We start from the raw sequence: 27,528 nt of genomic DNA on the forward strand, positions 1-27,528 counted from the left end.
AATGAGGATTGCTCATGAGTTCAGGATCTGCAGCTAACAGAGTTTGGAAAGGTGGGTTGGGGAAAGAGGCAGTCAAAGTTTCAAAAGGGAAATGTTTCTCAGTATGTTCCTAAATAGATCCACTCTGCACCCAAGTTCAGGGCTTTACACACTGAGGTTATAATGCTATTGTTTCCAAGCACTCAGCCTTAGTAACCCCCCTCCCTCTTCGCAGAAAAAGAAAACAACAGCAAAAAAGGAGAGAAAATGAAATGCTCTGTGTCCAGCGAGTTTGAGTGCAACCTTCCCCGTCACCGCTAGTTGTCACTTGGCTCCCAGACGGGAAAGCTGAGGTTTTCGGCACTGCGGTTAGGGAGAATGCAGTCCTAATTAAACTGAGTAACTCCTAAAGCTTCCCCTTAAAGTCCTCAGCCGAGTGAAAGCCAACATGCAGTGGGGCTGGGGACCAATAGTGGGGGGGTGTAGCAGACAGAAGGACAAACAAACCGTAAGAAACAGGCAAACAGCTGCCAGAACAGCGACTGTCTCAGACCTCCACGCACAAGCCAGACACCCTGCGGGCGGGGGTGGGGTGGGTGGCGGGGGGCGGGAGAGGGGAGAAGGGAGACGGGGGATGGAAGTACCCGATTGCAGTGGAATACAACACCCCTCTTCCCCAAAATGATGGGACCACGGACAGAGGCAGCCTCCGTACTCTTTCCCCCCATTTCCATCAGAGCGATGTGGTCAGTAGAAAATTGCATACCTGAAGAATACAATGGTCTCCCAAAGGTAGAGTCGAAGAGTATTGAAGCTGTGCATTTTTCAGGTCCTTGTGCTTTGTAGTCCACGAGTTATGGGGACAAAAATGTTTCAAATTGGCACTTACAAAACCAGAAAGCGCTATTGAAAAGAATAATCCAGATGTTAAAGGGAGGCGGGGAACAGGGGCGCGGAGGGAGAGCCCCAGGGGAAATTGGAGCGAGGGGGCCGTAGATACCACGGACAGCGGCGGCTGCGAGGCGTTTCAGCACCACGGAGAGCGTCCAGCCCTGCTTTTCAGGAGCGCGAAGAGTATTGCTGTTTGTTAAACTCCAGCGTGTCTGTTGGTTCCCTGCGGCGCTGGGGAGGCACGTTTGGGGGTGGGTATATTTCCTTTTTTTTTACCCCTGTTTTTCTGTTTAAACGGCCAGCTCCATGCAAGGAAAAAAATCTTCTGTGGAGATCAGAGCGCTGGCCTCGGACCGTTGGATTGGGCGAGCATCTTGGGTAAAGAGAACAGAGCTTTATGGCTCTGGGCCGGCCTGAGGGGGTTAGGGGCGAGGGGAAAGCGGTTGACGGTGCTGCCTTCAGTTAAATCTCGGAGAGTGTGCCAGGCTGGCGCATCGCAATCCAGTCTTGGAATCTCGTTCTCCTGCCTCTGTGCGGGTCTGCTGTCGCCTTGCTATTCCTGTTTCCTGGTCCCCGCCGAATAAGTTATGATCACTGCAGAAAAGGTGTCCCATTGCTCGGGGCCGCAGGCGTCAGAGAGCCCAGGGCAAGTTTCAGGGGCTACCGGGGTCCATGGCTACCCCGCGGAGCTCAGGAGCCCAATGCCTCAGATGCATCTCGGTTTTCTGAGCTTGCTCATCTTCCCTTGGTCAAGACTCCTTCAGATCTTCAGACTTTCTTACTGCATTAATTTAACAACCTGGAGGCGTGGGGGATGGGAGGGGTGATAGCCGATGGGAGGGGGTTGAGAGGGAAAAAAAGGGGGGAAAACTCCTTAGTATCTTCAAACCCTCCCACTCGAGGTGTTCATTGGCCCGCGGCTACGAAAACCAGGTCTTCTCCCGGTATTCGGCCAATAGCCTGTTAGACTCCGGGTTGAATTTAACGCTTAGAGTGCTGGACAAGATCTGCGCAATCCACCTCCTACCCCCAAGCTTCTTTCCGTGTAAGCGGTGGAGTGAGAAAGGTTATGGAATTAATCTCTCTAGGTCTCTCAAAAGGTTGCCTTGATTTTTAAAGAATGCAGTTGTATGTGAGTAAAACACATGGTGCCTTGTTAAGACGTGCTCTGGGCTCAATTTATCCTTTTAAAAGGGAAGAGTTGAACCAGATCCCTGATTTTTTTTAAAAGAGCTCTGAAGTTATAATATTTGGCCCTAGAAGGAAAGGAGGAATATCCAAAAAGAAGTCTGGTGGATAAAGACCCCCTCCAGGGTCACCGCAGTAGGGAAATAGGAGAGAAATTCTTTGAGCAGTTTCCAGGGTTGAGTGGGAGGTGTTGTGGCTGGCACCCTTTTGAGAGGGAATAAAAACACCTTCTTCCAACTGGACAGGAGACAGTTTTATTCACCTTTTATATGCTGGGGAAACTGAGCCTCAAAGAGCTGTGGCTTGCTCCAAATTGATGGCAGAACAAAGTTGTACACACAGGGACGTGTTATGACTCACATTCCCTGTTTTTTCTTCCTCTGTTTTCCCACCTTATTTGAATCTTAGAAACCAGCTATACATTTCACTCTAAAGCCCATCTGGGGAGATGGAGTTAATCAGATTTTCTCCAAGCTGTGGGACTATAGGATAAATACTTTAAAGGATTTTCTGGCTGATTTGAACTCATTGGGACTCTGGGGACTCTCTCGCCCAAGGCTACTGAGAGAGGACAACCCCTCCTCCTTACCCAATAACGTTAGAAACTCCTTTGGCTGATCTCCCAAGAATACTCATCAGTTCAGCTCCCTCCAAGGCTAGGCCTTCTCCCAAGCAAAAAGATCTGGAAAGTCTTGTTTACTAGCCTCCTACCAGCAGGATTTCCCCTCTCCTCCCCCTGTACTACAATAGCATACCCCACACTACCGGTTCTGTTATTGGCTCCCACAATCTAGAATTTCCATGATATTCTGCGTAGTGACTGAAAAGGAAATTTTGTTTTGAAGGTGTATATTAATATGAGTCAGATACAAATTTAAATATAATGTACAATATATGTATTTTTATATATGTAATCAAGAGCTAACCTTTATTAGCATGGTTTCTATGTGTCAGGAACTACTGTGAATTCATATAATCTCATTTACTTTTCACAGTCAAACCTTCAGGTAAGTATTATCTTTGTGTATGTGTTTGTGTACATTTGTGAGTATGCTAGGGCAAAACCAGCTTGTATGTTACTGTGTATACAAATTTATTTATGATTTGTATCGTGCCTAATTCTGAAGTGATTTTGATATGCATATGTGTATTTGTACTTTTGTATTTGTAAATGGGTCTTTCTGCACATACACATAGATGTGTATGTATCTATGTGTGTCTTCGTGGTGGTCCTAGAAGTACTGAAACAAGCTGTAAGCTGGCAATTTTGTCCTGGTCCCTCATCTGACTAGGAAATACCTGCATAGCCAGGTGTGATGCAGTATGTGGAAATTTGTTTTTCTTTTCCTTCAAGGGGTGCTGAGTGTGTGTTGCTGTTCATGAGTGTGAGTGGCTCCAAGGATGTGGCCTGTGCAGGAGGTAAGAGTAATTATTACCTGGGGTGGTGGAGGGGCACCTGTTTGCTAAAAGGCCTCTGTTTACTATGAGGCTGATGCTTTCATTTAATCAGTACACATGAAATGAGCATGTGCCAAGTATTGGGGATATGACAGCGTGTAAGATAAACAGCACAGTATATACTGATAGTGCATAAAATAAACAGTGTATAAGATAAACTTTTGGAACATGCAGTTGCTTCTGAAGTTCAGTGGGAAGAGTCCCTCATGTTAATCTACACTTTTTACCCTACATATCACATATTTATGCCTGTACAGATCTTTTTGTTCTTGTTTAGGTCACTATTGAAAATAAACAACTGTGGGCTTGGCAGTCAGGGATTTATGTCCTTATTTTATCTCTGCTTCAAAAAGGTTGGTTATGTTGGATAAATGACTAAACTGCAGGCCTAAGTGAAATGAGGGTAGTAATGCCACTTTTCTCACTGCAAGAAACTGCATAGAATAAATATTTAAGTCTAATCTTATTGTAGCTTACCATGCTATGAAACAAAAATCTTCAAGGAATGGAATGGATTGGCTTCAGCTAATGGTTCATTTCTATTGGTAACTTTTCTGTGTAGTCTAACTCCAGTGTAGTTCTAATACTTGACTGGTCTCTTATAGGTCCTAGTAGCCAGATTTGAGCCCTACTAAGTATGAATAAATTTTGACACACGGTGAGACTTATTTTATTACTAGAAAAGATTCATTATTTTATTCATTCAACAAACATTTATTGAGCATTTACTGTGTATCTGGTACTATTCTTGGCACTGGGGATATAGCAGGGAACAAAACAAGCCAAGAGCCCTATTCTAATGGTATGCATCTTCTATTGGAGGAAGACAGAAGACAAACAAGGAAATATATGATGAGTTAGGCAGTCATAAGAATTAAAAAGAAAAAGGCAAGGCAGAGAGTGGCATGGAGGTGCTATTTTATGTAAGGTGATCAGATCAGAGAATGGCTCCTGAAAAGGCATTTATGTAATTGAAGGAAGTGAAGGAATGAGTCATGTGAACCTTGGGGGTGGGTATGGAAAGCTTTCTAAGCAGTGGGAAAAGCAAATGTAAAAGCCCAGAGAGGGGAATATGTTTGGAGTGTACAAGAAACAGCATGGAGACCAGTGTGCCTGGACAGAGTGAGTGCAGGGAATAGTGATAGAAGATGAGATTAGAGAGGAAGTTGGGGACTAGACCAGGTACTACCTCCAAGAATAAAATCCAAGATGAGATTAGGGCGGAAGTTGGGGACTAGAGCAAGTACTACCTCCAAGAATAAAATTTCAGGGATGGCAGGAGCAAAATGAAAGCAGAGAGACTAGTTAGGAGCTACTGAAAAAGTCCATGTGAGAAATTCTTTAAGATAGTCTTGTTCAACACTTTCGAGTACAGAAGAGGAAAATTATATACAGAGAGGTTAATAGACTTACCCCTTAGACGCATAGCGCAGCTGGGACAAGAACACAAGTACCCTAATTATAGCTAAAGGGTGTTTCAACTATTTTTTTTGTTTCAACTAAGATAAAGGGAATACAGAAAGAAAGTCAGGAAAATCTATGAGGGAAGAGAGTTTACCTGTTTTTATTACTAATATATACTGATATATATCACATATCAGTATCAGATACTAAGGGCTCAGTAAATATTTACTGCAAGGATGAATGAGTGAATAAACAAAAGAACAAAAAGATTCAGGCAGAGGACACAAATACAGGGGAAAGAGAGTGAGGAATATTGTTAATCAGGTGAGATTGTGTTGTCCTGAGCCAGCTAATGTAATTAATATAAAGCCAAGCCTCTGTCCATAATGGCATTCACAGAGGAGAGTGCTGTATGTTTCAACACTGCTTTGACAGGCCTGAATGATACTTTGCAAAGACAGATAGATATTTGGAACAACTGAGCAGCTTGCCCAATTGGGTTGTAGTATGATGAATAAAGGCCTGAAAATGGGACTGTGGAAGAGTCTTTTCTCCGAAGAATTAGAGGCTTGCTGCCAGCTGTTTCTAATCCTAATCCAGAATGCTCTTGTTACTTTTTTTTTTTTTGCAAAGCAATTATCTGTTCTTTGTCCTTTAAAGAAGGGACCCCAGAACTACTTGGGGGATCTCAGTGACATCAGAATTTTAGTTGTAAAGAATAGATGCATAAAATACTAAGAGACCTTTCCTCCCATTTTACTAGCTATTCAGGGTCCAGGAAAGGGGAATGACTGGCTTAAGATACCACAACAAAACTGAATCTAGATTGGAGGACTCCTATCTTTCAGGTCATGGTTCCCTACCTTTTTTTCTGTGAGACCTAAAATAACAGAAGAGGAGGTAAGATCTGTAATGAAAAATGCTTCATATCAAAGCTGACCTGCTCAGAGAACAGAGACTCCCCAATTTTCTTTTGTAGCCAAGTCTACACTTGTACTTGGTGCTCTAACAGCTTACTGTTCATGAGAGGCTTTTTCGATCCTCCTGAGCCTCATTTCCATCTTTCTCTCAAACTATCTCTGCGTCTTTTTTCTACTTTCTTCTCATCTGCCCTTACATGTTATTTCATGTTTATTCAGTCAGTTTTTCTTTCTTTCTCTCTTTTTTTTTTGAGATGGAGTTTTGCTCTTGTTTCCCAGGCTGGAGTGCAGTGGTGTGGTCTCTGCTCACTGCAACCTCCACCTACTGGGTTCAAGCGATTCTCCTGCCTCCGAGTAGCTGGGATTATAGGTGTGCACTGCCACACCTGGCTAATTTTGTATTTTTAGTAGAGACGGGATTTCACCATGTTGGCCAGGCTAGTCTCGAGTTCCTGACCCCAGGTGATCCGCCTGCCTTGGCCTCCCGAAGTGTTGGGATTAGGGCATGAGCCACTGCATCTGGCCCAGTCAGTTTTTCTCATTGGGTCCCTCATCTCCTACTGTGTCCATAAAGACTTTTGGGATTAAGAAGCCTTGACATAGGATACATTTTTCTGAGTTTGTTAATTCACTCAAAGCCTTGTTCATTTATTTGAAAAACACATGTATCTTGAACACTGGTTGTGTGTCTGACACTGTGCTGAGGTTTTACATGTCTAAATAAAGATGTGTTCATTCAGTTTTTAATAAATATTTATTAAGTACTTTCTGTGTGCTAGGAACTTTGGAAAATGGTAGCACAAGAAAAGCATAATCAGTGTCATTGGAAGGAAGGAGGTGATAAAAGAGATTCCTGTACTGCGTATTTAAAAACCCTTTAATATTGAAATACACATAAATACATAAATTTTGATAAATTATTTACAAAATGAGCACTCACATAGAACATTACCAGGACTCTAGAGGCCTGCCTCTTACCTCTTCCCAGTCGTTATCTGCCAAAGATATCTATTAATATTATTCTGATTTCTATTACGTTCATTTTTCTTGCTTATGACTAAATGGAATAAATAATCTTTGTTCTTGAGGGGGATCAACCTGTAACTTTCCTTTTTTAAAAATGCCTTTTTCAGGTTTTGGTATAAAGATTATGGTGGCATCCTCAAGTTGTGAATGTTATTTCTTTTCTATTCTTTACAAACATCCATGCAAAGTTGTGCTGTTTCTTCTTTCAATGTTTGGGAGTGTTCATTGGTGAAGCCATGTGGAAGTTTCTTAGTGGAAGGTTTATATTTTAAGGTTCAATTTATTTAATAGATATAGAACTATTCTGATTGTACTTGTTCATGTTTTGGTTTTAGTAAGTTGTATTTTTGTAGGCATTAGTCCATTTTATTTAAAATTTACATTTGTATAAAATTTTTTATAATCATTCTATCTTGTTAGTCTACAGAATCTGGAGTGATGTATTCTTTTTTGTTATATTGGTAATGTGTACTTTTCCTTTTTTATTGGTCATCTTTTTCTAGGTCATTAGCCATCGTATTGGTCACTTCATGTAACCAACTTAGAAATTCTTTTCTATATTATAAATTTGTTCTCTATTCCATTTATTTTGCTCTCAACTTATGCATTTTTGGGGGGTTTAATTTGGTTATCTTTCTGGCTTCTTGAGACGGATGCTTAGATAATTAACTTTCAACCTTTCTTATTTTCATATATGGTTTTTTCCTGATGTTTGTTTCAGCTGCATTCCATGAGTTGTGATAAGATATATTTTCAATATTATTCAGTTCAAAATATTTTCTGGTATCCACTCTGCTTTATTATTTCATTTTAGAGGTATTTAGAAGTATATTGTTGAATAATGTTATTCCATTGTTTTCTGGCTGACATTGTATCTTTGAAAAGTCAGCAGTAAGTCTTATTTTTGATCCTTTTAAAGTAATTATTCTTTTTTTCCCTGCTGGTGGTTGTAAGGATTTTTATGTCTTTGGTTTTTACCAGTTTTATATGCTGTACCTAGGTTTGATTTTCTTTACAAATATCTTGCTTGGGGCTTATAGAGCTTTTTTGAATTTGTGCCTTGATGTATTTCATCAATAGTCAGCATTTCATTATTGCTTTTTCTTTATTCTCCCTCTCCACTTAGAACTCCAGTTGCACTTATGTTAGGCTTTTTCCTTGTGTCTCATATGCTGTCAATGCCCTTTTCTGCATTTTTTATTCTCTTTTCTCCTCTCTGCACCAATCTGGATCTTCTCTACTCTTTCTACGAATCTTCTCTTCTGCTGTGTTTGATCTGATTTTACACTTGTTAAATTAATTTTAATTATTAAATTAAATATTAATTTCAATTGTTTTAATTTCCAGCTCTAGCATTACCACTTGCTTCTTCTTTTCTTTTCTCTTTAAAATAGATTATTGTTCTCTGGTGACTTTCCTCATCTTTTTACCAATTTTCTGGAGTGCATTAATCCTGATTAAATTTCCTGTCTGATAATTCTAAAATATGGGTCATCTATTGGTATGTTTCTATTACTTGATTTTTTATCATAGATTTTGTTCATTTGTATCTGTTTACTGATATACTTGGTATTTTTTGAGTGAATGCCTCACATTGTATATGAAAAATTATAGTGGCACTGGATCATGTTATCTTCTGGGAAGGATTAAATTTCCTTTGGGTTAGCAGAGAGAGTATGGACAGATCATCTTGATGTAATCATGGATTAAGATGATTTTAAGTTGTGTTTCAGGCTTCGTGAGAATGTCACTTTCTGATTTACCTTATTCCTTGGGCATAGCCTATTAGGGTCTTAATTGAAAGCCAATTCTCTGCCTTTCTCTTTGGTGGATCCTGAACTCCAATTTCTGTTCCCTCAACTCTGTGAGACTGCCAAAATCATTGCTAAGCTTTTCAATCCTTAGAAGCTGCTTTTTAAAAAATATGTTTATTTTATCTTGTAATGAAGCTGTCTCTGACCTTCCTCCCTGAAGTATCCCTCCCATCACTGTCATTCATTTTGTTTTATTTTTAGATGTACAGAAAAGTTCTCATATATCCTTCACCCAATTTCTCCTAATGTTAACATCTTATATAATATGGTACATTTGCCAAAATTAAAAAATCAATATTGGTACAGTTTTTTTCTTATTGTTTTTCTTAGTGTCTTAAGATCAAATGCAGGGTACCACATCACATTTAGTCATTATTTCTCTTTAGTTTCCTACAAATGGTGACAGATTATCAGTCTTTCCTTGTTTTTTTATGGCCTTAAGAGTTTCAAAGAGTGCTGGTCAGATATTTCATAGAATGCCACTCAATTTTGAATTTGGTTTTGTCCAATGATTTTCTTTTGACTAGACTGAGGTTATGAGTTTTTGGAAGAATATCACAGAGATGAAGTGATATCATGGGGATACATGACATCAACATAACATACTATTGATGATAAACTTGATCATTTGGTTTAGGTAGTATCTCTGCCAGGTTTCTCTATTATAAAGTTACAATTTTTCTATTCCCATATTCTTTTCTTTTGGAGGTTGAGCCATTAAGTCCAGCTCACACTCAAGGAGAGGGAAATTAGCTCTACCTCCTAGAGGAGGTTATTAGCTATGTTTGCTTGGCTTCTTGGCCTCTGACCACGTGTATGTGCAGCTGAGAATTTGGCAAATGCATTATGAGGAATTGCATGCAGAATGTTGAGCTCACTTTTCCTGTGGTTTTTTTTTTTTTTTTTTTTGCGGGGGTATATCGGCTCCTCAATTTTTGGCTGCATTTAATTAATTTTTTTGCCCTTCCATCCCAGTGAAACTGCTGTGAGATCTAGGCCACTGCTTTCTGTTTTGCCCTTTTGCTCTGTATTGAGGTCAGAAAATGTCCAGAGTCAAGAAAGCACCAATTTAGGATCGACTTTGATGTATTTTCCTTCTGTCTGGCTCTTCAAGTTATGGTTGCTCCCCATTGCCTTCAAACATCTGATGTCACTTTTGATACAGTTGTTATAGTTTTTCTCAATGTTTGTCAGATCCAAACTACTCCTTCATAGCCAGGAGGCAATGAGGAGACACTGGAGGGTCCCCATTACTCTGCACTATACCCATGGATTCCCTCAGCTGGCTCACTTTTGGTCTTTTTGCCTATCTCACCTTATGCTTTCTTCAGGGATCAGCTATTACTTTCTATTCTTTTTCTTCCATCAAGCATTTTTTTTCTCTAGCTGTCACTTCTAGTTTTACATCCAACCTATAGTTCATTCTTCACACAGTTAATGTTTGCATTGAATTGTCTTTATACTTGGAATGAAATACAATTACCCATGGGATTTATATGTTCAGCCCTGACCCCCCTTCTCTGATGACACTTCCTGCCATTCTCCCCATCTCTTACCAAGCTATAGACTTTTGTTCATTCTTGTTTCCAAGCTGCAGACACAGATATTCACACAGTTGGTTCTTCTTGTAATTCAGATCTCAGTTAAAATGGTACCTCCTCGATAAAACCTCTTACTCTCCTTCCTGAAGTACTTTCCCCATCACTATTATTCATTCTGTTTAATTTTTCTTTGCAGCAATCATCCTTACCTAATTTTTGTTCATTTATGTATTTACTTTTTCATTTTAGAATATAAGCAGCACAGCAATAGGGACTTTCTTCTTCCCCAATCTATTACTAGTGTCTGTAGTAGTTCTTGGGACATAGTAAACATTAGATGAATGAATAAAATTTTACGAGATTTATTTACACTGTGACTTGCACTGTATTTCATGCTTCTGATACACTCTCTCATTAAATTATCAGAATAACTCTACGGAATAGAGTCTATTATTGTCCCTAGTTTATAGAGGAATAATGCTTAAGGCACAGAGAGAGATTGTCTTGTTCAGTTACAGCAGGTAACTGGTGGTATTAAGACTTAACTTCAAGCCCGCACTTTTAATCCCTAACATCATTGTTTTTAGACTTATGGTCTGTATTGTACATTTTAGATTATTAGTTATAATTAATTAGGTTTTCATTAATTTTACATGGGGCAAATCCTCTCAATTAAAGAATAATTTTCTTGATGACAAAATATGATCTTATTGTGGATTTCCTTTTTGTGTTTCCACCACAAGAGTTTTGAGAATTAATATCTGGATTTTTGTTTTGCTTTTTTTTTTTCACCTAGCATCCACTTGTCATTCTTCTGATAAGAGTATCTGGATTTTCCATGAAGAGCACCCCTCTTTCATCCTCTGTTGGTAGGATTAGCCAAAGATCTCCCATGCCTGATACAGGACTGCTCAGTTGATATACTCCACCCTCTAAACAGACACTTGCTTAGGAATAAACATGTGACCAGAATCTATCCAATGACAGTTAATTCTGAGTCTTTTGCTGGAAAAAGGTTCACTTTATTTTTTTTTAAGGCTTAACACTTTGAGGATGTAAGTAGGAGAGCCCACTACTCATATACCACACCCCCACCCACTGTAAACAAACAAAAAAAAAGATAAAGCCAATATTGAGGCACTCAGAATTGGGAGTTGGAGAGAGGTATTAATAGATGCTAGATAATATTGTTTGATTGTTTGAGCACCTTCATCCAGTCAGCCTCAAGCCACAATCTCATCTGGCCTTTTTAGTTTAATGCACCAATTAATTTATTTTGTGCTTAAGCTAGCTTTAGTTGGATTTCTCTCACCCTTACACCCAAGAGAGCTGTGATTCATACAATGCTTCATAAATGCCTGTTGATGGTTGATTGACTATGTGGACATGTGACTTGTACAAACCCAAGAGTGTATCTGTGTAGCCTGATGAGAGGTGAAAGGGTGTCTTGCATGACCTTGAAAAAAACCTCACCATGCACCTCCCCCAGCTCTCTGCTTTGGGCCCTTGACTCTGCATGAGGTCAACCTCTTATTTGTCAGGCGGTGGTAATAATGAGCCAGATGGAATAGTTGCTGATGCTTGGATATCAATTAGTGAAGCTCTAACTGCAGGAAAACCTCTCAGACATGTCCTAAGTGTCTTAATCTCTCAGTGGGCCTTCTCCTCTAAAGGCTTAGGTAGCTGGTAATATGCTTGAGCTGTTGATCCTTTCTTTGATCACATCTTATAGGATTATTCTGAATGAAATGGTGCCGAGGAACTGGGGCTGTTATTTGGTTGTCTTGGCTCACACTTAGGCCATGTTGCTTGGCTCTGGCGTTTGTTTTTCTTCTTCCTCTGCTTGTGCTGGATTGGAAGGCTCTCACCAAAGCATGTGTCTTCTGATTCCCCAGCTCTCATCAAGTTGTGTAAGTGTCAGGTTAATCTTCAAGTCGAAGAAAACAGGGTTTAACAATTCCCTGCACACCTGGTAGCAATTCCCTTTCGTTGTTATCTTGCACTTTATCCTTATGGCAACTCAGGCATAGTCAGGGCAGATGTGACAAGTTTTATTTTACAGATGAGAAAAATGAGGGGCAGTGAGATATAGCAACAGTGTAGCAGATCTGCTCCAAGGTCAGTGCTCTCATAGTATTACAGCATCTCATAAACTCTGTGATTATTCAGTTATTTCCTGCAACAGATAATCAGTAATATTTCCAATGCTTGGCCAGGCATGGTGGCTCATGCCTGTAATTGCAGCACTTTGAGAGGCTGAGGTGGGAGGATTGAGGATTGCTTGAGGCCAGGAGTTTGAAACCAGCCTAGGGAACATAGCAACACTCCATCTCTAAAATATGTGTATCTCATACTGTAAGAGCCAGCCCAAACAGCACCTCTTCTATATCATCTGCACATATCACCCAGCTAAAAAAACACTCTCTTTTGAACTTGCATAGCACTCTTTCCAGTATCCTTACAGTTTTATAAGTTTCTACCTTGTAATATAATCATTCGTGTGTATTTTTATTTTCTCTCCTAGAATAACTAGGTAGATGCTCAGATATACCTACAATGAGCAATTCATAATTGTTTATTCATAGCATGAACAAGTAAGTAAATGCCTTAATTAATTTTGGGGGGTTGGTGGGAGAAGGTAGAGGTGGTATATTTCAAGGGACCAGAATGATTGTTTCCAGAGTACTTAGAGGGCTGTTATGTGGAAGAAGGATTAAATGTGTTATGTGCCATCCAAAGGGCAGATATAAGACCAGTGGGTAGACATTTCGGCTCAATATAGGAATTCCTATAGCCAAAGCTGTTGAAAGGTGAAGGGGATATCTTCTAAGATAGTTAAGGTCTGTGTCATTAAAGGTATGAAAGCAAGTATTAAGTGATCACTTGGTAAGAAGAGTTCAGAGGAGATTCAAGTATCTTAGGATGGATCGAACTTCCAGGTCCCTTTCTACTTAGACAGTAGTATTTAAGAGATCTACAGTATAATTGGCTTTTGCTTGCTCATGGAAGCAAAGCTTATACTCAAGAGGTAAATCCTCACTCATTTAATAAACATATAGGCAGTGGTGCATAGTGACTAAGAATGTGGGCTCTGGAATTCAAGTTCTGGATTTCTTACTAATGTATGACCTTGACAAAGTTACTGAACATCTCCAAACTTTAGTTTCCTTATCTGTAAAATGATGGTAATAGTACTACTACTGGGATGTTGTGAAGTCATGCGTAAGGAACACTTAACATGGTGCCTGGCACAGAGGAAGTACTCAATTGTTATTACTACTAATTGTTATTATATTACCACTCAATTGTTGTTACTACTGAGGCTCTACCTCTACTCCTCCTCTCCTACGAGGAGCCCTAGCCTCTGTCTGTGTTCTGCACTTCCTTGGGGCTGCCAAAATCCTTGCTTTCTGGTAATGTCTTAGACTTCAGGCAGAAAAGGTCAGGGAGGTTCCCCCAGAGACCTCAGAGCTTGTGCCTCTGAGCATATAGTTGACAGCTGACTATGAGACTAGCTATCTGAGCCTTTGAGGCCTCCAGCCACTTTCCAAAGCCAACAATGCAAGATAAAAACACAATATCATTTCTCCAATGTCTTCTGGGATCCTGGTTGCTGGCACTCATTAAAGGCAGTTTTCTTTTAGATTTCAGAAGCTGTTTTAAAAACTTGAGTCTAACATTGGGTTCCCCAAAGGCTGACAGTAGTTGCTTCTGTTTTTCCCCCAAATCTCTGACCTGAATTTCCAGTGGCTGGGTTATTAGTGCATCAACAAAACATGTTTCCTGGGAATAGAAAATCCATTCTTGCCTTTTGGTCATTTAGAGAATAGCAAGGAAAGATCTCAAATCCCCAGCACAACCCTTGGTGGAGAGCCAAGTTGCTCCCAGAGTAATTCTCCGTCCTACAAGGTTTGAGGTTTACTAACAATAGAACAAAATTTACTCAAAAACTCTTACATAAATTCTTTCTTTATATAAGCTCCTTGATAAGAAATTATTACACATGGTTGATAATAAAGATCTGCTTTGTGTACTTAATATCATCTCCATTTTAAAAAAGAGAAATGAGGTAGTTTTATCATTTCTGCTTTAAAGATGAAGAGATGCAGAGGGGCAGTAACCTGTCTGCACCCAGCTAGAAAGGATTAGAATTGAGATCCCAAGGGAGTTCTATCTGATCCTAAAGCTTGGACCATTTATGGTAAATCATGCTGTCTTCTGTTAGGAGAGCTACAGGGAAGAATTTCTTATTTATAGAATAAACTTAACAAATTAACAAAACACAGTTGCAGGCAATCTCAGATAGGATAACATACACACAGAATGAGCTAATGTATCCATCTTCATATTTAGCACTCAGGCTAACCCTGAGAAGTTAATGTTCATGTCCCTGGTTTTATAGATAGGGAAACAGACTCCAGGAGGTTAAGGAGTTTGCTCAGGAAGCAAACTAGCCCAGGGAAGGAAAGCTAGGATGCAAACCCTGCTTCTTGAACAATTGGGTGATGTACTTTTTACCATGTCACAGTTGTAGCTCTATAAGAAATACATTTAAAATATCATCCTCAAAATTTGCCTTTTTAACTTTTTAAAAAGGCCTTTCAGAAATCTTACAGGGACATGGATGAAATTGGAAATCATCATTCTCAGTAAACTATCGCAAGAACAAAAAACCAAACACCGCATGTTCTCACTCATAGGTGGGAATTGAACAATGAGAACACATGGACACAGGAAGGGGAACATCACACTCTAGGGACTGTTGTGGGGTGGGGGGAAGGGGGGAGGGATAGCTTTAGGAGATATACCTAATGCTAAATGACGAGTTAAGGGGTGCAGCACACCAGCATGGCACATGTATACATATGTAACTAACCTGCACATTGTGCACATGTACCCTAAAACTTAAAGTATAATAATAATAAAATAAAAAAAAAGAAATCTTACAGTCTCTCAGTGTTCCAACAAGCTTGGAAGGGCAAGCCTTTGGTGTCCTGTTTTAGCAATGAGAGACCTGAGGCTAGGGTTTGCCTACTGTCCAACAGTGAGACAAGTGAAAAGATGGGTTAGAACCAGCTCTTCTCACACGAAGCTCAGCTTTGGTCTTCTTCCATTTCATTGTTTGTCCTGCCTCAGCTTCCCATTTCCTTCAGTCATTAAGTTTCTTCTGACTACTCAGGATCTACAATCTGGTAATTTCTTGGGTCTCTTCTTTCCAGGTGTTCATTCAGTCAACATGCTGTAAGCCAGGTACCATGGCAGTTGCAGAGAAAAGAGTTTATCTGAAAACCAGTCATCCTGCTTTACTGTTCACCTCTACACACCTTATCTCTCTCCCCATAGGTGTCTATTCTACCTCATCACTCACAAACCAATTGTGTTTTATAGATGCTTATGGTAACATAAAGTGGTACCCCTGGTGGGAAAAGGTAAATAACAGGTTCTTAGAGACAAGAGGAGTGCTTGGTATTGAGATTAAGGGATATTCGGAGGCAGATAGTATGTTTTCAAGTGTCTGTTTCATCCCTTGTGAGCTGTATGACTTTAGCCAAGTTGGTTAACTCTTTGGCCTTGGTTTCCTAATCGGTTAAATGTGCCTAATTTATGGGGTTATTGTGACGATCACAGGAGATCATTAATATAAACTGTTTAACAAAATGAATATACTCTTCCATCATTAACTGGGAAGATAAGATTTACATAAACACAATAATTACAATACAAAGCAAGCCCTGTATTTTAATGACTGCAGAATCCCCAATGCCTATCTCAGTGCCTGGCATACAGTTGAGGTTCTAGGTCCACAGCTATGGGTATCATCTATTGAATGCTTTTCTTGCTTTAGGCATGTGCTAAGAGTTTAGTGTGCATTATGCAATTTAATCTCTACCAACAACTCCTCAGGGAGTATTCTGACTCTCTTGTAGATGTTGCAGATGATGAAGTTGAAGCTGAAGCCTGGAGAGTTCAAGTGACTTACCCAAGGTCACAGGCTTGTAGAATAGTAGAGTCAGGGTTTGAAACCAGGTGTATCTGACTCTCAAGCCTGTATTCACTTGCATATTCGATTTGTGATTTATTCATTCAGACAACATTCTTTGAGGATCTCCACTTGGGGAGGTACTGAATGAAGTGCTGGGTATGCAGTAGGGAAGATGGCATAATCTATGCTCATAAGAAATTCAGTATTTGTTCATGTCCTTTGCAGGGACATGGATGGAGCTGGAAGCCATTATCCTCAGCAAACTAACACAGCAACAGAAAACCAAACACTGCATGCTCTTACTTATAAGTGGGAGACGAATAATGAGAGACCACAGGGACACCAGGAGGGGAACAACACACACTGGAGCCTATTGGCAGGAGGAGGTGCCGGTGGAGGGAGGGAGAGCATCAGGAAAAACAGCTAATGCATGCTGGGCTTAATACCTAGGTGATGTGTTGAGAGGTGCAGCAAACCACCATGGCACGTGTTTGCCTATGTAACAAACCTGCACATCCTGCGCATGTATCCTGGAACTTAAAGTGAAAAAAGAAAAAGAAATTCAGCATCTGGGAAACAGACACATATGACATGGGTTGTGGGGGTCAGGGGGAAATGAGTTCAATAAGGGGAGCAGTGCAGGGGCCATGGCACAATCCTTCCTTGGACTTTCTGCCTCCTCAGTGTTTCCAAGGGGGAGGATGCAAGGTGAGGGATATGGTCACTATGCCCTGGAATTCAGAAAACACTTTCTGGAGGAGGTGGATCATAGAAAGGAGGATGTTCTCCAGAGTAAGCTTAGCCAGGGCAAAGGGGCAGGGACGGGACTCCCTTAGGAGACAGACTTTGGGTCTCAGCAGAGGGTATAGAGAAGAGTAGTGGGGAAGAAAGCTGGAGAGTAAAGTGAAGACCAAACTTCAGAAAGTGCTGAAGACCAGTGTGAGGAGGTTGAAGGTAAGGTAGGCAAAGTAGAGTTAGAAATGAGCACTGGCTTCCATGCGTGGGAGCTCCCATATTCCGAAGGCATTTGCTGTAACACAGCAAGGCCACAATGAATTTGTAGCACTTTTGTTTTTTATAAAACAATCTTATGCCAGAGCAGCAAGCTATGAATTTCAGGTAGGAGGTGAGCAGGGCTAGAAGAGGTTATTTTAGGCAGTGGGAGTTTGGGGGTCATCTCAGTTCACTGGGACTCATGTATCTTGTTTCACTTCTTGCTCAGGAGATTGGGAGCCCTCTGCAAACCTCAAAGCCTTGTGTGTTTTTGGGGTGACTATAATCAAGCAGGTATGAGGATGGGCCTTCTTTCCTGGATGATTCTGCAGGGGGCCAGTACTGCTGCCTTCCTGGGAGATCCTTGGAGAGGCCCTGCTGGCCATTTTCTACAGCTGCATTGCAGCCACATTGCCTTACACTGTGATTCCACCGACCAATTGTGAGATTATCGAGTTATTGAACACGTGGGAACACCGCAGGTGGGAAGCAGCTCCCGCAAACTGCATTTGCTTCTCTGTGATTACATTGCAGTCTGTAACAGAAGAACAGTCTTTATATTTATGTATAGGTTTCCAAATGAAGACGAGAGCAGGCAGTTGAGGGTATGATGCCCTCTTCTTTCTTTCTTTTAAAAAATTACCATTGAGGCTATCCTGTTTCCATTTCCATACCAGTTCTGTGTGGCGTAAAATCATCGGTGGTCCTGGAGAACAGGCTCTGAATTCATACTCATGTGAGGAGCTAGAATAGGACAATCAGGTTCAGCACTGAGTGTCCTTGATTTGGAGTCAGAGTTCCTCACGACACAGTTGCCCAAACGAGAACACTAATTCCCCTGTCAAGGCTCTTCCTTAACTTTTGGCTGAAATCAGAGCAGTTGAGTGCAGTCAGTACCAGTCTCTCAGGATGAATGGGAGGATGCATATCACTGGTCAAGAAAACAGGACAGTCATCAAGACTTAAATCATACAGTTTAGTAGACTGAAATATTTCAAAGGCAGAAATGCACAAGAGTAAATGCAAAATGGATCTTCAGTGGTACAAAAGTCGGAATCACCAGTCCTAATAATTCTCTCTGTCCCCATGTCCCCATGGACCATTTCTTTTCTTTTTTTTTTTGAGACAGAGTCTCGCTCTGTCGCCCAGGCTGGAGTGCAGTGGTGTGATCTCAGCTCACTGCAATCTCTGCCTCTCGGGTTCACACCATTCTCCTGCCTCAGCCTCCTGAGTAGCTGGGATTACAGGCACCTGCCACCACACCCAGCTAATTTTTTGTGTTTTTAGTAGAGACAGGGCTTCACTGTGTTAGCCAGGATGGTCTCGATCTCCTGACCTTGTGATCTGCCCACCTTGGCCTCCCAAAGTGCTGGGATTACAGGAGTGAGCCACTGCGCCCAGCCTTCTTTTTCTTTTTTGAGTTGGAATCTTGCTCTGTCACCCAGGCTGGAGTGCAATGGTGTGATCTCAGCTCACTGCAACCTCCGCCTTCTGGGTTCAAGCAATTCTCTTGCCTCAGCCTCCTGAGTAGCTGGGATTACAGGTGTGTGCCACTACACCCAGCTAATTTTTGTATTTTCAGTAGAGACGGGGTTTCATCATGTTGGCCAGGCTGGTCTCAATCTCCTAAACTCAGGTGATTTGCCTGTCTCGGCCTCCCAAAGTGCTGGGATTACAGGCATGAGCCAACTTGCCCGGCCCCTCCATGGGCCTTTTCTAGAGACCCTGGACTACATCTTCTTATCTCCCTCATGTAGAAGGGTCTAAAAATATAATCTTGAGCATCCATTGACTTAGAGAACATTCAAGAAAACAAGAAGGCTTGGATCCAAAGCCCATGGCATGATATTCCAGGCCATTCATGATTTAGAAGCCATATTTCTTTTTGGTCTTATTGCCCATTCACCCCTTTATTCAGCAGTCTGGAATTCTCTTTCTGAATTTCATGTCTAATGAAATCCTAGATACTATTCAAAGTCTCTGAAAGGCCACTTTCTCTTTAAAGTTTTTCTTGCCTCCACCCAGATGTGTCTCTCCTGCTTGTACAAATCTGTGGCACTTTGCTTGTATTATAGCAGTTTCCAGAGCGTGGGCTTCATGAGCCTTATGGCCTGGAAGATGATTTTACATAGACAAAGACCTGGTATTGAATAGAATTGGATTACATGCTGAGAAAATTAGTCCCTCTGTAGTATTTCTGACTACATCAAGAGGAAGGTGTCATGTTGGTGTCAGTATGATTTTGAAACACCTTTTTGCCCTTTGCCAGGTTTTTTTTTTTTTTTTCAAATAAAGGCAGAAGACAAAGCAGCCCTCAGGCCCAATCACTTTGGCAGGTGATTGTAGGTAGTTAGAATTTAATAGCACTCATCTAATTATATTGTTTTTTAAATTTTTTGTTTCTTTTCTCTTTTTGGCAAGTAAAATGAGTTTTTCATTTATAAAAGTATGACAACACGTAAAAAGAAACTTATTTAAGTCAAAAAGTCAGTCAATGGGAAAAAAGGTTAAATAATAGGAGAAATTTTTTGCAGATGTGACAAGTATTGTGACACTTGTACTGCAGTGACTGAAATTTAACTGAAACAAATTCTCCAGAAGTAGAATTGGTTGTGCCTCCTTTGCTCCAAGTCTGTGAGTGCAGGGCTATGCCTCATTCATCTTTGAGATATTCTAGAACAGGAGTTGGCAATCTACCATCCATGGGCCAAATCTGGACTGCCGCTTGTTTTTGTAACCAACCAGCTAAAGATAGTTTCAAATGGTTAAAAAAACCCAAAAGAATAATATTTCATGACACATGAAAATGACACAAAATTCAAATTTCAGTGTCCATAGAAAAGTTTTATAGGATCATAGTCATGCCTGTTTGTTTACATTCATCTATGGCTGCTTTCATGCCACAATGGGCCAGTTGAGAAGTTTTGACAGAGACCGTATGGCCCACAAAGCCGAAAGTATTTACTATCTGGCCCTTGACAGAAAAAATTGCTGCCCCCTAGTCTAGGTCACCAGGCATGGAGTCAGGAGGCCTGAGGTTGATCCCTGGCACTGCCATGAAGTCACTGGTGACTTTGGACAAATCAAATCCTCTCTCCAAGCCTCAGTTTTCCATCTATAAAGCAGAGCTAATAGTAATACCTACTTCATAGGGCCATTGTGAGGATGTGATGCATGGGAATCTACTTTATAAACATGAAATCATCATAAAAATTTGTAGAGATTTGTAGTTCCTTCCATAGTTCTAATTTTCGTTTTGGAAAAGACACTGAGTACTCATATATACCAGCTATAGCTCTTCACATTTTCTAATAGAATCTGGAGAGTTCTCTTTTGTTTTTAATTAAGGAGAGCTTATTCTTTTTTTATTATTGTACTTTAATTTCTGGGGTACATGTGCACAATGTGCAGGTTTGTTACGTAGGTATACATGTGCCATGTTGGTGTGCTGCACCCATTAACTCGTCATTTACATTAGGTATTTCTCCCAACGCTATCCCTCCCCTAGCCCCCCACTCCCCAACAGGCCCCAGTGTGATGTTCCCCTCCCTGTGTCCATGTGTTCTCATTGTTCAGCTCCCACTTATGAGTGAGAACATGCGATGCCTGGTTTTCTGTTCTTGTGATAGTTTGCTGAGAATGATGGTTTCCATCTTCATCCGTGTCCCTGCAGAGGACGTGAAAGGGAGAGCTTATTCTTTTTTCTGCTTCCAACATTTATTATCTATTTTTCACTATATTCATTCTTTTTTTCCCCTCACCCCACCCTTTCCACTCCCCACCCACCACCGCCCCCAACCAACTAATCCTACCACATAACCTTTTTCTTTGGAACTTCCCCATCTTGGCCACTGTAATCAATTTTTCCCCAACCCCAGGATTTTTCTTCAAGACCCAATTGTACTTAAGGACAAACTATCACATCAGAAGCAAAGTGTTTCTATTCAGTATTGTCCTAGATCTGTTGTGTGTTGTATAAACAGATTTAACTTCTCTTTGCTTTTTTTCAAATAGAATTGGCTCAGGTCGGGCAGGAATATTTGCGTACAATTTCAAGTGTGTAAGAGATAGTTTTTGGATGAAAGATATTTAAGGAAGTCACTTGGCATTCAGTGACCATTTACTATGTGCTGGGCAATGTGCTACAACATTTTCTACTCATTGTCTCATTAAATTTTTAAAATAATTTTAAGAGGGAGATCAAATGATCCCCACTTAATAGACTGGGAAACTGAGGCTGAGGATTGAAGTCCCTAGCCCAAGATCTCCCAGCAGGAGAGTGATGGTACTGAGATTGGTCTCCACGTGTGATTATATGGAGCTGGCAGACATAGCACTATAAGGCACTGCTGCCTTCACCTGGGAAGCTTTCCCTAATCTCCTATCTGTGCTCTCAGTGCCATGTGGCTCCCCCGTTCCGGGATGTATGACACTATGTTGCAGTTGCTTGTGTAGTCTTCTGCCTCCTCAGCTAGACTCTGAGCCCGAGGAAGGCAGGGACTGTGTCTTTCCTGTTCACTGCTGTATCATCACACCTGACACAGGACTGATACTGAGTGGGTGCCTGCAAATGTATATTAACTGAATGAATGAATAAATGCATATAATGGGCATTTGTATGGCTCCAAGCATTCACCTTGAATCTAAGGGGAAGGAAAATGATATGCTTCTCACCAGTAGCAAATTCCTCTGCTACCAAGGAAGCCTTGGGAAAAGAAAGGAAAAAGGAAGTGGGAGAGCCTGAGTGGATTTCAATTGGAAAAATGAGGCAACAGGATATATTATTTAATTTGAAAAAGGAGTGGGAAAAAAGTTGCATGCCATGTATTTGTTTCCAATCAATCCAACATTTATCCAATTTTAGTCTTTTGTATCTTTGTGATTGTTGTCATATCTGTGAATCACCTATAATATTATTTGCTTAATATTTTCCTTAACATTGGCCCACCTTTAAAACATACATGTATTTATTTTAAAAGGAATTTTCATAACACTACAATAAAATGGGAAGCCATTATTACTTGCTTTAAAAAGTAGATGATGTGAAAATAAGTATAACAAAAATAGAAGAAGCAATTACATTCTAGCAGATACTGTTGCCTGCTAAAGGACCAGGGCTGCGGACTGCTTTTTTGTTTAACAAGGATGATTAAGAAAGTGGTAGGACGGGGTTAAAGACACACTAGCACCAAACTGAGGCTTCTTCCTTTCTAATGAGAAAAATTTAAAGAGGATTGGAAAGTAAATAACTTCCTCACTAAATGACTCAATGTGATTTAATGTGTCTGTGTCTTAAAGTCATCTCCTGTACCATGTAAAGTCATTGTTACGTTGATTGGAAAATGCTGAATCGGTGGAAGTAGGCCTGCTCTCTCCTTGGGTGTGATATCTTAGACACTTCTGCTAAAAGCTATCTTTCTCTTGAAAAACAGAGGATGGTTTATTTCTTCCTGTCTTCACTCACAGCTCTGTTCCTGTGAGGGAAGGGAGAGAAGAGGACAGAGGCAAGCTGCCAATGGTCACTGCCCTTCAGTTCGGGGCCACCCCTGCTCCAAGTCTTAAGAGGCTCCCCCGAGGCCATCACCTGGAGGTGAGCAGCCACCCCAGGCTGGAGCAGGTAAATCAGGGGGTCTGGGAACCTCTGCAAACAAAGCAAATCTACTTGAAGTCACCTTTTCAGCCTAGAACATTTTATTCTAGTGAACTCTCTCTCCTGCCCCAATTCACTCACTGCGAAAACCAACATAATTTATCTTCTGGAGGGAAGGGTGCAGACTTCAGCTTGGGTTTTTTTTTTTTTTTTTTTTTTTCTTGGCTCAAGCAACAGCTCAGCCTAAATCACTGGAAGAAAAAGTGGGGGAAAGAAGGTTACAGCAAGTTGCCAAATTGCAGGTTTGGAAATAAAATCAACATGGGCATTATCTTAAAGGTTAGGGAGAAGATGGCCTCAGTGTTCTTGAGAGGCAGGAAAGGTTTCCCTATCAATGTTCTCTTTGCCCCATTTCTTTTGGAATCACAGACATTTTTTTCTTTTATGAGCCTTAGGATCAGAAGATCTTGCAGTTCTGGATGCCCCCTTTTAGGAAGTGAGGGGGCTAACATTTGCTGAACACTATGTGCCTGGAAGGGTGCAGGGCATGCCCCCCATTGTTCTCATCTTCTCAATAACCCAAACAGGTAGGGGAAGGGTCAGCCACATCTCACAGATCAGAAACACCTTGTCCAAGGTCACACAGACTCTAAATAGCAGAGCCAGGACTGGACTGTACTATCCTGATTCTGAAACCTATGTTATTTATATTGCTACCCTCCAAGGATCATGGGAATAGAACTAGAGATTTAAAAGGAACGTTGATGCCTCTATTTAATGTTCTGTCCACACAGGATCTGCTCCAGAGTCCCAAAAGATTCATCTTCTATGTGACTCATTGTCCTGTGGAGCCAACCCATTTTACTGATGAAGGACATAATTGTTAACGGACTTTTACTGAAGTGAGCATTACCTCTTTTCTTATGCTCCATGGACATCTCATCGAGGACCCTTGAAGTGAGGTTACCATTCTTAGCTCCCACAGCAAAGAGATCCCAGGAGACTGGACACTGAAGAATCTCATCTTGTATAAAGACAGACCAAGATATGATGTTTTTCCTTTCAAACCTATAAACCCTATGGGATTCATTCCGATCTTTTCCTGCTGCCAGGATATTTAGCAAGTATTTCCCTGACAAAGGAAGACATTCATTGCAGAGCAGATGAGAGGACTCCAAGGTGACTTATTTAGGCCATGCAGGGGTGAAAGGCCTATGTTAGGTCAGGCCAAAGGTGCTCACTCTCTGAGATGGGCAAACAGCTTGGCTAAGACACCAAGAGATCACAGCCTTCTCATTAAGGCTCTGTGCAGATGGTGGCACCCACTCTTCCTGCATGTGGTGTTTGCCTGCAGAGGCTGAGGACATGCTAGGGCAAAAGCCAGATGCCTGGGATTTCCCAGGCTGTCTGTTCAGTGAGTAATAGTTCCCTCTCAGGGGCTGCTGGGTGCTGCAGAGGATGTTTCTGGTGAAGAGAGGCTAAAGGGAGGAGACCTGGGTTTTTGTTCTTTGTGCTAATTTATTCTGTTATCTTGGTCCAGACCTTCCTCTCTGGCCCTTAGTTTCATTTTACCTAAGAAGGAGATTTCAGTACTAGCTCTTTCATACCCTGAAAAAAAGAAACACGCACTAAGTCTCCATCCTTCATTGGCTACTTACAATGTGCAGCTGTGGGCTAAGCACAGGAGCTGCATGCCCTCCGCTGGAGTGAAGAGCATCATCAATATTTGCTCCCTGGGGCTTGCCAGCTCCTCTTCCCTGGCTCCTGACTGTTGGCTTCAATTCATGGCCACTCTCTGCCCTCCTCCGTGATCCCTGGTGGTGGCCCATGACTACAGTTGTTTGATACCGGCTGTGCCGCCTCTGGAGATGTTCTGGCCTTGGTGCTAAGACTTATAAGCTGGGCCTGGGGACTGTTGGACCTGGGGTCCTGGAATGACCACTTAGTGGGTGCATTGCTTTAGCAGGTTTCCTAACTTACAGATTTATTGTCTTCTTTTAAGATTTCCCTCTTTTTATATCTAAGGGTTGTTGTGAACCTGAACATGAGATGAAAAATGAGGAGGCTGTTTGTAAAGAATCCTGAAAATATGAGACAGTGCAGTGGGGGTGATTAGGAATGAAGATCTGGCTGGGACAGACTGCCTGGGTTTGAATCTTGTCTCTGTTGCTTCTGAGCTTGTGACTGGGGACAAGTAACCTAACCTTACTGTCTGAGTAAGAGGGTGCTAGTACTCACCTCACAGGACTTTTATGAGGATTAACATTTATCTACAGTAAGTACTGAGAACAGAGCTTGACATGGAGCTAGAACTCAATAAAAACTGTTCTTGCCCTTACTGTTGGGTTTTTATTACTGTTAGTGTGGGCTGCGGCCTATGTAGAGAGGGAATCTTAAGTGGAGGTAGAGAGGGATGAAGCAGGCAAGACTTCCTGAAAGAGGGAGGCTTTAGCTGATTTTTGGAGTCTGGCTAGAGGGAACTTCTAGAGGGAAGGGTGTAAACAAATGCCAAAATTGGAATGTTGGCAGAGTTGGAGAGAGAAAGATGCCCTAGGGAGAAATTTAGCTCAGCAATACTGAGTTATTGAGTGAGTACAGCTTTTCTTCTGCAGCTCACACGTATGTGTGGGATGCTGCTATGGTCTGAATGTGCCTTCCGAAAACTCCTATGTTGAAACTTAATCTTCAATCTGATAGTATTGAGAGGTGGGGGCTTTTGGGAAGTAAGTCATGAGGGCTCTGCCCTCATGCATGGGATTAGCATCCTTTAAAAGAGGCTGAAGGGAGCCTGTTTGTCCCTTCCACCATGTGGGGACACAGCTAGAGTGCACTGTCTCTGAAGCATTGAGCAGGCCCTCACCAGACACCAAATCTGCGGGTTCCTGGATCTTGGACTTCCCAGCCTCGTAACGGTAAGCAGTACATTTCTGTTGTTTATAAGTTACCCAGTCTATGGTAATGCATTGTAGCAGGCTAAACAGACTAAGACAGGTGCCTTTTCGCTTTACTCAGTTGAAGTCAGGCTCTCTCTGACCCCATTTGGGGGGAAATGTGGAGCAGGAGGAGAGCAAGGGCTTTGCATTCAGACAGACCTAGGTTTGAATGCTGGCTTTGCTCCTCACTGGCAGAGTCTTTGAGTTAATTATTAATCTTAACCTCCTTGAGTCTCAGTTTTCTCACTTGTAGAGATGTTGAGGGAATTAATTTAAATGAAAAGATTCTTCCCTCCTTCTTTCCCCACTTCCTCTCTTGCTCCTTTCTTCTTTCTCATCCCCACCTCTCTCCATTCACTCTCTGGGAGAGAGAATCTCTGGCTGCTCCTGCAGCTGCCACACATGAGCACAGCTGGTTGCCAACTCTGGCAGGGTGCCAGGGAGATGGTGCCATGGGAAAAAATAGTAAGTGCCATTGGAACAAGGAGAATTTCATAGAATTAGAAAGGTCCAAAAGGTAGCTTTTTAGTATGGGTTACAAGCAGGCTGACTCATAGGAATTTTGCTTTGCTGTGTTCTTTGTTACACGCTCCCAGAGTTTTAGCCAGGTGATGGTGTGAGCAGCTTAGCACCTTTGCCATCTGCCCACCCATTATGTATGTGTGTAAACTGCCTCAGTCACTTAAATTTGTGCACTCTGATACAGCTCATTCTTCTTAGAGTCAAGGAAGCTGAGGTTGAGAGAGTAGGAGTGACTTGCCCAAGGCCATGCAGGGGCTGGGCTAGACACCTGCATCCTTAAACCTGAGCTCTTTTCCTCACACAGAAAACGGTGTCAAAAGCAGTGGGATAGGTGTTGGGATGTGGGAAGATGCTTTGCAGTAAAAAGGAATTTGTCTTATAGGTGAGGCCAATTTTTCTTAGATTGTTTTGACTGTTCAGTCCAGAATGAGAGTTCCTTTTTTGGATTATGTTCATAAAATCCTGTGGATTGGATGATTCTCACCATCCTTTTAGGCTTGATGAAAAAGATAAAAAAATAATCACAGGCGCTGAGTTTTCCTGAGAAACTGTGGCTTCAGTTCCCTTACCTCCTTCAAGGCCCCTCCCAAGGGTGAGTTTTTAAGCATGATGAATTACTGTGGTCAGCTGTGGCAGAATGCCATGCCCAGGGGAGTAGAGCCCTTGGCTCCTTGGCCAGCCTGTGTCTCTCCAGCAGGCCAGCCTGCTGCACACGTTCCTGCACAGACACTGTCACTGCTGCAGCATTTCCTTTGTCCCAACAGAGGCATCACAAATCTCCGAGAGGAACGCGTCCACTTCGTGGCCTGGTAGAGCAGAGAGCAGAGGTGGGTATTGCAGAGAGTCGGGAGAAATTGCTTCTGGTTGCCTGGAGCTTGAATTACCTCCACTGGACTTGATTGTTAGGTTTTGCATTTTTTTCCTATAGGATGAGCTCAATTGGAGGCTGTGCTAGAGACACACTTGGGGCTCTCTGGTCATTCTGTCCCATAGACACAGCCAACTCTTTGCTATTCATTTAGCAAGTGTTTCTTGAGCCTCTAATCTCATGCTATATGCTTTGGGGGATATAGAATTGGCAGATAAGTTTCTGTCTTCCATAGTTACCTTCTAGTTGAAGAACATGTACCAGAGTTAAATAATGTTATAAGCCTATGGGAGAGACATCACTAGGTAGACATCAATGTATACAGTAAATGTTTATTAACTGCCTACTGTATACTGTGAGCTAGGCATTGGTTTATCATTGGCTGAAGTTCACTGGTCAGGGTGCACAAGTGTTCTGG

At 41.6% G+C, this 27,528-nt stretch overlaps 1 protein-coding gene and 1 long non-coding RNA gene across 3 annotated transcripts in view; one reads left to right on the forward strand and one right to left on the reverse strand.

Annotated features, from left to right (window-relative positions):
• The window catches only part of GLRA1 (glycine receptor alpha 1), a 108,804-nt gene extending 107,144 nt beyond the window's left edge, over nt 1-1,660 (reverse strand). For both annotated transcript variants that reach the window (XM_002816106.4, XM_002816107.4), the window contains exon 1: nt 746-1,660. In XM_002816106.4, the coding sequence (XP_002816152.3) occupies nt 746-801 (56 nt within the window). In that variant the 5' untranslated portion in view covers nt 802-1,660. The remainder of the gene's footprint in view (nt 1-745) is intronic.
• LOC129059582 (uncharacterized) lies at nt 602-27,528 on the forward strand. The gene is made up of 4 exons (XR_008525567.2): nt 602-1,121; nt 3,413-3,477; nt 22,664-22,814; nt 23,582-27,528. It is a non-coding gene; the product is annotated as an uncharacterized LOC129059582 (long non-coding RNA).

The sequence above is a fragment of the Pongo abelii genome, chromosome 4 (genome assembly GCF_028885655.2).
Source record: "Pongo abelii isolate AG06213 chromosome 4, NHGRI_mPonAbe1-v2.0_pri, whole genome shotgun sequence".
In the NCBI taxonomy this organism is placed as follows: domain Eukaryota; kingdom Metazoa; phylum Chordata; class Mammalia; order Primates; family Hominidae; genus Pongo; species Pongo abelii.